General features: G+C 43.8%; 1 protein-coding gene across 2 annotated transcripts in view; it reads right to left on the minus strand.

Moving 5' to 3' along the window:
• The window catches only part of mpp7a (MAGUK p55 scaffold protein 7a), a 144,591-nt gene that overhangs the window by 89,332 nt on the left and 43,128 nt on the right, over positions 1-12,131 (minus strand). For both annotated transcript variants that reach the window (XM_079360677.1, XM_079360676.1), the window contains exon 3: positions 1,974-2,092. In XM_079360677.1, coding sequence (XP_079216803.1) covers positions 1,974-2,092 — 119 coding nt within the window. The remainder of the gene's footprint in view (positions 1-1,973; positions 2,093-12,131) is intronic.

Raw genomic sequence — 12,131 nt, forward strand, 5'->3', positions numbered from 1 at the left:
TGAGCAAACATGATTACACGGAAAAGGGAGGGGATGAAAATGATGCAGATTTTTCAATCTAACTCGTCTCGGTGACATAATGACTCTGGCTGGAGAGAAAAAGAGACCACCAAATGTGGAAATATTTCATGCCAGCATATGAGAAAACTTTGTTGGGCATTTCTTCAAGATGGAGGCAATATATAAAGGAAACAGTTGAATGTATTTCTAACAATTATGGAAGTTTTTCTAGTAAATTGACTATTGCAGCATTTTTACATTCAGAACTAGAGAAAGAAGTGAGGCGGCTGTTAGATTTCAGGGCAGCTCTCTTAACGCTGATGATTTGATAAATCAGTCAAGAAGGTCCTGAGTCAAGTTTTGGTCACTGGATCCATGAATCTCTTATGTTGCCAAAAGAGCAATGCAAGAGCAACATCTCTGACAAAGTGGAAGCTAAGCTTTTCTTTGACAGATAATTCAGTCAGCAGGGGCCGGGAGCTGAGCTGCAGCAAGCTTATTTTTAAGCTTCTCTTACAAAGCTTCACAGCGACGCTGCCTTCGTACTTTGAAGGTGTTTTCAAACTGACACAAAACTCCAGGAATTGTCTGCAAATTTTACGAAGAGAGCTGCATGTGTGAATGCAAACAGCACAATCTGAATTCTTCTCAGACTGCCAGGCCTCTAAACTTGGACATAAAGTTGTGTTTGTATGTATGAGAGCAGCAGAATGCGAGTGCGTATGTCAAGGTGGTGACTAAAACGATCATTGTGCTCGCAGTGAAGCAGCTTTAATTTCCATTTTTTGCACTTGTTTGATATACTGTGAAGATATAAAGCTACACTTTGCATCAATGTAGAAAATGTTCTTAAAGCAGCAGATGCTGTTGGTCATCCTCCATTTTCACATTTTTACCCCATGTCCTACACAGATACCTTTTCAGTCTACCAACTCGCCTCTGTATCCTTCAGACGAAACAGACGACAAATAGTCCCATCTTCATTATTCTAACCCTCTTTGATGGTGCTTTGGGCTGCAAGACAAGCTGCCACCAACTTTACATTACTCGCCTACAAGGATCATTCATGTGGTTAGCTGGTTATCAGCAGAAAAATGGTGATGTTTGCCTTGAAAGATGCAGACAGTAGTAGATGTTTTAGACCTGCAGACAGGTACAGGTTGTGTGTTTAAAGGTAAAGAAAATATATTTATGAGGGCGGATCTAGAAGTTTTAAGTGTGTGCTGGATAGAAAAAAGTAAGCGGTTGAATCTGAGCTGACTGTCTCAGTTCTGAGCGCTTATATTGATACTTGATGAACAGAGACACCAGAAACGCTATGTGACCCGACTATTCAACAGCAGGAGATAAAGAAGAAGACTGGCTGCTTGCAGAGAATCCCAAGTGGAGATACATTTACTGTCGGTCAGACAGGCTGAATGTGTTACTTTCATTATCTCTGTCTGTCTGCGAGCGTATAAAGAGATCAAGTTTTCGCTCATCTTCCTCCTAAACTCTGCACCTATGTGGAGTGACGGGCCGTATCCGGCACCGCAGGCCCATTCACGCTGGCAGAGGGGGAGTTAGAGGATCTGGGTGGGTAGACCGTCGGAATGACAATAAACTGTGTAACGTATGAACGAGACGGCAAAGGGAGGAGGTCGGATTAAAGAGTGTGGAGGAATATGTGTGAGTTTTATGTGAATTGGAGAGGGATGGGGGTTCAGAGCCTGAGAGGAAGGATGCGGCTGAAAAGGTGGGAACACTGATCTTTTGCTTGCTGTGAATGAAGCTGGAGACTTTGGAGCGAGGCTGCAGGTTAAAGTGGATTATTAAAGTCATTCCTTAAATTACAAACAGGATTTAAAGCTGCAGAACAGTCAAAGAACAAAGACACCAGGACTGGCATAAACTTGTTCTTTGACAAATGCGTTGAAGTCCCAGACGTGACATCTCAGGTATTTAAAGAAGAAGAAAGTCTTTGTTTGTTTCACCTTGACCAGCGACTGCAGGCTTCTCTCCCCGAACATGTCCTGGAGGAAGGTGTTGTCCTCGGGGCGGCTGACATGCGGCTGCAGCTGGGACGGCAGAGCGGCCAGCAGCTCGTACAGACCTGCAGACGAGAGACAGGAAACAGAGGGAGTTATGAGTATGAGCATGCACAGTCACATATAACTCAAGAGCAGACAGAAGAGATGATGAATGTGTGCAGGACTAGATGTTGAAGCAAACACAGACAGCGTTAAGAGACATGCAAATACTTGATAATGGTATTTAAAATAAAACATATCTCTCTGTGTCTTTGTTTCTTTCACTAGTAGGAATGCAAAAGCAAAAGAAACACACCGTAAAGTCCTGGGCAGAAAACCTACTGTAACGTCACTGTTCGACTCGTCTCTTGAAGGAAAAGGAAACACAGAGGCTCCGCCCCTTTTACTTCCTGCTATTGTCCCAGCGTTTGTTGCAGTTTAAGGAACACTGACTGCTGTTCCCCTAATCAGAAACAACTCCAAAAACTCCCTGTCAAGCTAATTAAAATGACACCTTTTGATCCGTTCGAGAGTTCAACTTCCTCTTTTAATTTCCAACCAAACAGATGGTGCGCATGCCTCGGGATGACTTCCATCCACAAATCATCGCCATCGTCTGCAAACAATTTCCTGAGAGGTAAATAAAAAAAATGACTGATGAGGTCATGAATTCACGCCTGGGTCGCCCGCGAGGACTATAGCTCCCCTGAACACGAAGCACACACATTAAATACAAGGCTACCGGCGACGCCCAGTTTTTGATGTTTAAATTCAGCTGCTCTGTTTGCCTGAATGTTTTTAAGTTCACACGCGGAGAGCAGAGGTTTCTGTGTCATCACACCACCTAAGAATCAGTGAGAGCGGCTTTGGGTTAAGTGTCTCATCGAAGATCACACCTGAAAAGTGTTAGTCGAAGCAAAGGATCGAACCCCCGACCTTCTGGGAGAGTCGACAGACAACCTGCCGCCCAAATAGAGACTTTTTCCATTTACGTGCTCAGCTGGTGTTTTTGGTGGGCCATGATGAGTCTTCAGAGTTTTTTTTATGCTTGAGTACCTCATTCATGGAGGAATACGGACGCTGTGTTGGCTGCATTTGAAGCGGAAGCGGTTTGATGCAAATTTGCAACAATAGGCATGAAGGGGTTAACACACAGGGAAACAAGCAACACTAACTGAAAACTAAAAGGACACCAAATAAGACAGAAACCTACTCAGCACACGATGGAAGACTGAACTAAACAAGACTAAATCATGACAAGTATTTGTTTGACTTTTAGAGAAAAACAGAGATGAACTGTTCTACATGAAATATCTGTATTTGAGGTAAGTGATAGGAACGTTTTTGGCTGTTTAACCATCTGATGTCATGAGCTCACAAGGTGAGGGTAGTGCTGCTTTAACGCAGGCCTCTGTGGCCCGTATACAGCTCATCAAACAGGTTCAATCTCAATCCCTGAAGAATTAAACACGCTCAAAGAAATGTCCTCCGAGGGATTACAAACCTGGCTGACGTTAAGAATGCATATTTCAAATGTAATTTACAGACAAACAAAGTGCAGAGCCGATGGTTTCGAGATTCAGCAGGGACGGAGGTGAAGCCCTCAGAGGGAGAGAGAGCCATAAAACCAGCAAGTGAGCGATCTGGGTTTCTTTCCAAACACAACAGAGTCCTGGATCACGGCTGATAGCAGTAGATACTTGTTTGTTTCTCTGTTCTGGTCTGTGGCTGAGATCCACTTCACCAGGGTCAGGCCCATACGCACTGTGCACTCAAACCGGGTTACTTGCATCAAAGACCCTTTTTTACAAATGCACCAGAGAGAAAGGACCCCCCCCAGATTCAAGCTTCTCAAACACAACCACACGGTGTTTGAAAGCTTTGATGTAACGCTGGTCATGTGAAGAAACTCTAAACACATTCACAGCAGAGCCATCGAAACGTCAAAACAAACTCGAGTGGCTTGGCTACCTCTGTGAGAGCGTCTTTCATCGGAGGACGCAGGGAAAGAGAGGAAGGAGGAAGGAGGAAGGAAAAAAAAAACGCTCCACAGACGGAGTCAGTCGTAGCTGAAAATGATTGATTGAAAACATCGGTTGACGTTGTTGGCTGGATAAATGACTGACTGGATGAACTGGCCAGCTCCCTGACTGGGTTAGAGCAAGTGTGTCCTGGCAGCGCAGGCCGTTTGGCAGCGGACTAGCTTAGCTCATGTCATGTGCTGCTTCTGCTGCTGCTGCTGCTGCTGCTGGGCAGTCAGATGGATGGAGTGTGATGTGTGCACCTCTGAAGCCTCTGCTTTTCATTCGGAGGTGATTTGGGGGGGGGGGGGGGGTGTTTGAGAGATCTCCGAGCAGAGGCACAGGATACATCAACGTGATATCCCGCCCTGTTCTCCAGCTCACAACACAGTGCGCGCAGGGTTAGCACCTCATACCTCACTGCAGCTACAGAGGTTCTGTGGTAAAGAAAGAAGTCGAACAAAGGAGCGAAGAAGCCTGTGAACAAGAGAGTTTTACACAGTGTTTCAGATTGAGGTTAAATGTGGGATTGGGTATCACACTGTGTTAAGACTGGCGTTTTACTGTGTTTGTGTTTTCTTTAGATTATATGCTGTTGTGTTGGATGTATGTGTGTAAATAGGTGTGTCCATCCCCACGCTGATTTCAGGACCCATCGGTCTCCTCTCCCATCCGGCCACGCCACGCTTCCCTTCGTTTCAGAGCTCGCATTCAGTTTGTTTTCTGTAAGGAGATGTGCGGGGGACTCCACCTTGTTTCTCCAGTTTTTGTTTGTTGATTGTTTTCTTTGATTGTTCAGGTTTGTTTGTTACCTCTCAGTTAGATTCATTTTGTTTATGTTAATTTACACATTTACAATATAATTGTTAATTTAGTAAATCATTGGGGGGGTTTTTTTTATTCAGAATGTTTACAAAAAGCAAATACTAAAATCATCGAGTCTTGAGTGCATTGAGTCAAAAACAAAAAAATGTTTGGGTTCAGAGAAGAAGGAGCGTAGATCTGGCGTCTCAAAGGGAGCAGTGCGGCTTCGCAGTTTGTTGCATGTGTCACACATAACCAGCCAACTAGAGCACGCCATCATTGCTAATATTCGCCACACTGAACACACCAATTTGACATTGCTCACCGTTAGAGGCGATAATCCCGCTTGATCCTTTGGACTAGTCTGAATTTAAATATTTGTAAGTGGTCGTTTAGTCTCTAACATCCCGACACAGAATCACGATCTCTGAATGATTAGCTTGTTTTGGTTCCGACTAATTGTCGGCTAGACGATCAAAAAAAGTACTAATTATAAGTTGTGTTGCCTTCTTGTTCTACAAAGTGTTAAATTGGAGCCACGCTGACGAGCAATGATAGAAATCACATCTCAGCCATGGACGATCCCACTTTATCTGATGGGTGCAAATTCTCCTTTCACAAAGAAATGATATCAGAACATCTCCAGTTTTACACAAAACACATGTGCACCCGTCTTTACAGCGCCCCCTGAAGTTATACTCTCGCTCATTATGACCCCCCCCCCCCAACGCCTGCTTCTGCACTCCCCATCACCACAGAGGTTGTACCCTTTTTTTTTTTTAGCAAACACAAGCCTGCAAAGTGCTCGGCCATTTACAACTTGGAACCCCCGACAGAACATCTCACATAATATATATAAATAAAGATTTAAAGAGACATGGGATGAGGTGAGGGGTGTATGAGGGGCGGGGGGAAGAAGAGCGATATGGTAATGTCATCAGTATTGGCAGCGCTGAGATGCTGGTAGGAGGAGATGAAGGGAGCGAGGGGGAGAGCGAGTCCCAGTGCATTATTCTCCCCAGGTGCGAAGTCTCCCCTCCTGTCTGCACTCTCAATGATTCAATTCTTTATTCCTTTTGACAACAACTCTTTTTCTATGCACGCTGGGAAACCTAAACAGGCCGTGTGATGGAAAACACATCAAACTCCAGTAAGTGACCAGGAATAATGACATAATGGGGAAAAAAGATAAAAGTGAAGCAGCCACTGCGTTTGCCTTCTTGGGTCACTGTGTCAGGATGAACCTTGTGAACCGGAGAAAATCCCAGCTTTCAAACAACAACATAAAGAGCTGCGGACGAGTCAGGAGCTAAACAAAGACTCTGCAAAGCTGAAATTAAATACAAGAAAGTACGGGTGGACAAGTGTAGAGCAGAAGCGGAGGGCCGAGAGAGAGAGAGAGGAAATGAGCCAAAAAGCAACCGCAGTGGTAGTGAACTCACTGTGTGGACACTATAAAAAGAGGAATATGTCCTCGGGCCAGATGCACGGACACATGGTTGGATGTGTAACATCAGAAACCATGTCAGCTTAGACAGTAAGAGACAAAATGAGAGAGGGGAGAAGACGAAGAAGAAAGGAGAAAAGCTTGAGCCAAACCTTCACCACTGAAGGGTGGATCGACTTGTGTCTCGCAGGGCTTGCCTGGCTTCATGCGATTTGTTTTGGACGGACTTTTCCGGACCCTCTCATGCGGCCGCTGTGTTCTGCGGACCTGGCAGTGTTTCTCGTTGTAGACCACTAGGTTCTGTTGTGGCCAGTTGTGGACTTGCCCAATCCAGAGGTCCACGAGACCATCATGATGTTGTGCAGAAAGCCGACACAGTCTTCAGAGAAATCCGAGAGGCCAGGGCCTCCAAACGCTTCCAATACGGAGGAAGTGACCACTTAAACTGCCAAACAGCACTTCCCGTCCCACGCCCACACCTCCACTGCGGTTATAGAAAATAACAGTGTTTTTCATGGATGACTTTTATGTAAAACACTCAAAAAAAAAAAAAAACCAGACAATGAAATGCATTAAACATGATCTGCATTAAATTGCTAGTCACAAAGGTCAACGACCTCTGGGTTTTTCTGTTTCAGCACAAGACGGGGAAATTACAGGGGTCAATCTGACAACATAGAGTTTGCATGGTCGTAAAATATGACCCTCGCCGTGGTACAGTGTAATTTCAACACTGTTTACTTGCGGACCACATGGGCTGCTGGGAGAGCAATTTATCAGTCTGTGCAGAACTTTACATGTTGGATGCTGAGGGACCCCATTTACATCTTGTAACCAGAGCACATACAGAAAGACAAACGGTCTCTCCGGCTGCTCCAAAATGAACTTGTTCGAGGACAGGAAATGAACGCTGGGTTTCAACTCAATTTCCTCCCGCCTGCACTCTCTCCCAGGTGCTGAATGAGTTATTGACCTCACTTATGTGTTCTTCAGGGAGCAAAGAGAGCACGGTGTGTGTGAGGCTGCTGGAGGAAGAGAACTGCGACTACATGTGGGAGCTTTCTAAGCAGGTCGGTGTTGCAGACACTACCTTGTGAACATGCTACAGAGCCATGAACAGGAAAAAAGGGGCAGACTTGGGTGGCTGCAAGAGTAGCAGCTGCAGACTGTGTGGACTGAGCCACTCAGGGCTTGATTTACCTCCTCACTCTGCAAACCAGAGAGGGGGGAAGTGTAAACCCAAAAGCACAGCGAGGTTAGTTCACTGTGAAGTCCAAAAAATAATCAATCAGCCTTCAGAGTCACTGTTTTTAGTCAACGTTTGAGGGAGCTCAAAAAAGCTTTTCTAACAGGTCTTAATCACTAAGTCCATTTGCTTTAGAGATGAGAGACCCTCTATGGATTATTTGACTCCCAGTAACAAACATGGATGACACTAAAGAGCAGCTTTTAAACTTTGTCAAGTTTTGTTGTTACACCTACAAATCAGTTTTTACATTTGGTGCAACTAAAAGAAACAGCAGCTCGCAAAGATTTTTTATAAACATAATGAAGTGTAGTTTGGGTTGCAACTTTGATGGAGCGTCCTAAAAATGTAATGAAGCAATAACTGACATAACATCTGTGATGCATTTTAGCGACACAAACAACATCTGATGAACACGACTGTGCAGACAGAAGCCGAGGAAGAAAAAGCATGAAGGACACAAGACTGATGGACTTCTGCAATAGCAACAAAAATTAACGTAAACACACTCTGTCCAACAAAGAAACTGTAGACAGACAGTGGGAAGAAAGAGGGATGCTAAACAGGAGGAGAAGTGTTTAGGGTCCCCTGTTCACAGCCAACACATAACAGGACATAATCTGTCATCAGCCCACTGCTGCCTTCAGCTGCGGCTCGGTTGTCTCGCAGTGTCTGACCCCTTTCTGAAATGCAACTTTCACCAAGTTATAACAATACTGCAGAAGGCCTTGATTATCTACATCGACTGACCAGATGCCCATTATGCTCCCCATAGTGTGATGATAGGTTCACAGAGTCCTGACACAGGAAGTTACATCGTGTCAAACAGCGGTTCTCAACTGGTCGAGCCTCAGGACGCATCACCAACTCCTTCAGACATTTTTCAACCAATCCGATTTAATTAATGAAAAAGTGTGTTTGGACCTCAGTCAGTACAAAACCTGTGACAGAAGCAAGAAAACAGAATAAATGTTTTTAAAAAGGGCTTTTAACACTTTTATCTTCCAGACACATCAGGGTTTTTTTTCCTCGCAGTGGTAACAAATACGCTTTTTTAAAATGTTTTTGTACCATTCAAAGGCTATGATGCTTGCAGCTCTTTCTGTCAGACTGGATCCAGTATGTATGCTGGTTGTTCATCAGAGAGTCAGCTATTGGAGGATTTCAAAGTTAAAGTAATCAGTGTTGCGTTCATGGTCCCATGGTGTCTAAAAGGGAACTGGGCAGGTGCACAGCCAAACAGAGACATACTTGTCATTGCCAATCTTTATTTAAAAAAAAAAAAGCCTTTTTTTGCACAGAAAAAAACTCTAAAACTCACAAAATTATAGTGAGTTTGCTTTAACATTCAGTATTAAAATCCACCACAAGGGGGCTCTCGATCAAATCAATGACTCAAGATGACGTCGAGGCTCGCGGAGTATCATGGCCCATTGGAGGGGTTGTGTTTGCTACACTCAACCCCTCCGCCCCATGAAAACAAAAGAACTCCATGTTGAATCAATACGAATGGCCTGAGAAAGAGAAAATGATGCAACTCAATATAATTTACATGTTGTTTTTATCAAAGCAGCAACAGAACGGCGACTGTCAGCAGAAGCTAGCGCTAGCTTACGCAGCGTTCTTTAACGTAACATAACCAGAGTTTTTTCGGTGAAGGTGTCTTAAATAAAGTGTAATGAGATATTCTGAATAGAAATCAGACAAACACATTTGACATTTTATAGCGTAACAATAGTATGCTTGAATGAGATCATGAATGTGCTCCGGCATTAAAAAAACATTTCAATGAAAGGTTTGGTGGACTTCAATTAAGGTAACACTGTCTGGACAAAGTGACTATTTGACTGGTGCAGCATCATCTACCAGACATAAAATTATACAGTAGAGGCTGAGGCCACGTATTAGCTGAGCAGATGTGCAATCTTTCAACATAACTTACAATTAATCCAGCAGTGTTCTACAAGGGAAATAACAGTGATAGACCATGGGGAGGGATAATATTTAAGGCTGGCCTATGAACATAACAGCAGCAGTCTGCGCTCCATTCAAGCCCACAAGCCTCCCATTACCAGTTCCAAAGACCGAAACCACTTCTCCACATTAAAAAAGGTCAGAGGACTGAGCCCTTCAATATCATCTTCAAGAACATTTCCGTGTCACGGTCTCTGAGTGACTCCATCATTCAGATGGAGGGGGGGGAAAAAAAGGGAGAGTGAGTGGCTTTGCAAGATGTTAGTAAGGGCTCCACGGCATGGAAAATGACTTCAGCAAGTACAGTGGATCGGTCCAGGTGCAATCAACCGTCCCTCAGATCATATATCGACTGTTTCACTACCACAGGCTGAACTCTGGCTGCGTGTCATTCGAGGGCCTTTGCAGAATATGAGGCCTTTGCTGAGATCATGCCACATTCAAGGGGGAGCAAAAAACGAAGCAGGCAGCAGGATCTTATCAAAGTTGGATTTCAAGGCGGCACAAGCCAAGCTTTTCAGAATGGATTTACTTTATTTCATCTTATTTTCAACATGCCATCAAATATTGGTCGGAAGTGCCTCACCCATCCTGCTCTACGCTTCGACACACATTGACACTTGAAAGGGCTGTCAGCACTCTGAAAACAGAGCTCAGGACAAAAGTACACATCTAATCAGCATAATTGAAGGCATATAGTCTGAAGTATGGGTCAGCAACCTGAAGAGCTGGTAGTGCTTTCTGCTACAACAGATTTAACAATCACACAGCAGATTCAAGTAAGGCTTGAGTGGAAGCACCTGCACCAGAGCAAGAGGCTGCTTGCTCTGAAGCGGCTTGCAAAAAAGAGTTAACTCAGAATCAACTTTACTTCAGAAGAGAAGTCCCAAATAAATCATCTAAGGACAGATGAAGAAACAATTGAAACAAAGAGAGATGGACGAGCTGTGAAGGATAGAGAACAAAGGACGATGTCGGTTTAGACTTTATTGTATGCTGGGGGGAGGGCCTGAAGTCTGCGGGAAGGCCAAGTTTGGCGGTGGCCAAGGCGGCGATGAAAGGCCGCTGTTTGGCCTATTTTAATTCGACTAATCTTAGATCAACTCTCACATGATAGACAAAACACAGAAGCCACAACAAGCCCGCCAGATCCAAATGAACTGCCACCTCTGTTTATTGTGGCAATGGTACAGCAGCAACTTTCTGGAACAGTCCTGCATGTTTCTGTCCAAAGCCATGGCCAGCAGCTTATTTCTACCAGGACCGCCAGAAATATGAGAGGCAGACAAGCCAATACCACCTACAAGTTTTAATCTGCTCATGCATTTATAGCAGCTGGACTTTGTAATTTAAATTTACTCTTACATCTTCTACTTTTTTTAGTCTTATAAATGCAGGCTCCCACAGGCTGGTGGCATAGAGGTTGGCTGACAATATCTGCTAACATGGACCCCTCACAGACTAGTATCTCTGTTTTCAGTTTACCGATATGCCATATAAAATGTTTCAAAGTACCACATTAGAAATAAAAGAAAACAAAAAAAAAACATTTGAGATATTATAAAAGAGGACATATTATCCCCCTTTTCAAACAGTCCCCCTGTAGTCTAAATGAAACATCTGTTTCTGTGTTTTGGTCCAAATATAACATGAATCAAGCAGCAGAGGAGGTTTGTGACCCTGTAGAAACCAGCTCTCTCTGAACGCTCCGTTTAAGTGTGTGTGTCTCTTTAAATGTAATGACCCCCCCCCTGAGTTTTCACAGTAGACATCCCTCCTTCACTAGTGAGAATATAAATGTCGGACCTGTTCTAGGCTGGAGGTGGAGTCCATGGGTGGAGATACCGGGGGAGGGGAGGGGATTATTAATTTTTTTTTAAACAGAGTCCCACTGTGACATCACAAGGAGAGCACATTAGAAATAGAGCATTTTTCTCTGTTGTCAGACTTCTGCAGACTACAACAAAGGACTGGATGGATTTATTTCACAAGTTGTGGGTCAGTAGACACCCAAGTTACCCAAATAAACACTGTAGAGGTGTTTGTTTTCAATAAATTAATAAAATAAATTATGTTGACACTCTGGATGCATTGATGCACTCAGACCCTTACTCACTCAATAAAATAAAATCATATAAGTATGTATAAAAACAAAGCCTGGGACAGTTTATCTATGGAGCTTATTTGGAGTTTGCTAAGACTGAATTGTTAATTATTCTCTTGGCACATAACACAGAGCTGTAGTCTTCATATGTTGTGTCAGAAAGCCTTCGAGCATCTTGTCATAGTAATATTGGTACAACATGAGTTCACATTCCACGTAGAAAATGACAGATGAGCTCGTCTCATGTTTGTTGAGACTCTCAGGGTTTGAAGTCAAACACACCTGAAAACAGTGGAACAGTGAGCATGCCCCGTCTGCCGACGACCACTTTAGTTCCCTGTGTGTTTTGGAAGGTAAGCGCAGAGGATGTCATCCTACCACGACAACAAGTCAAAGAATTCTTCTTATTCAAACAAATTAAAGTCATCATTCCTCCCTCTCAGTCGCACTCCCCGGGTTTCTTTCTTTTGCATCTGCTTCTCTTAAATGCCTTTTCACTTTTTTTTCGGTAAAATGATGTGGAAAT

This window comes from Symphodus melops (assembly GCF_947650265.1).
Source record: "Symphodus melops genome assembly, chromosome: 14".
NCBI classification, from domain to species: Eukaryota; Metazoa; Chordata; class Actinopteri; order Labriformes; family Labridae; genus Symphodus; species Symphodus melops.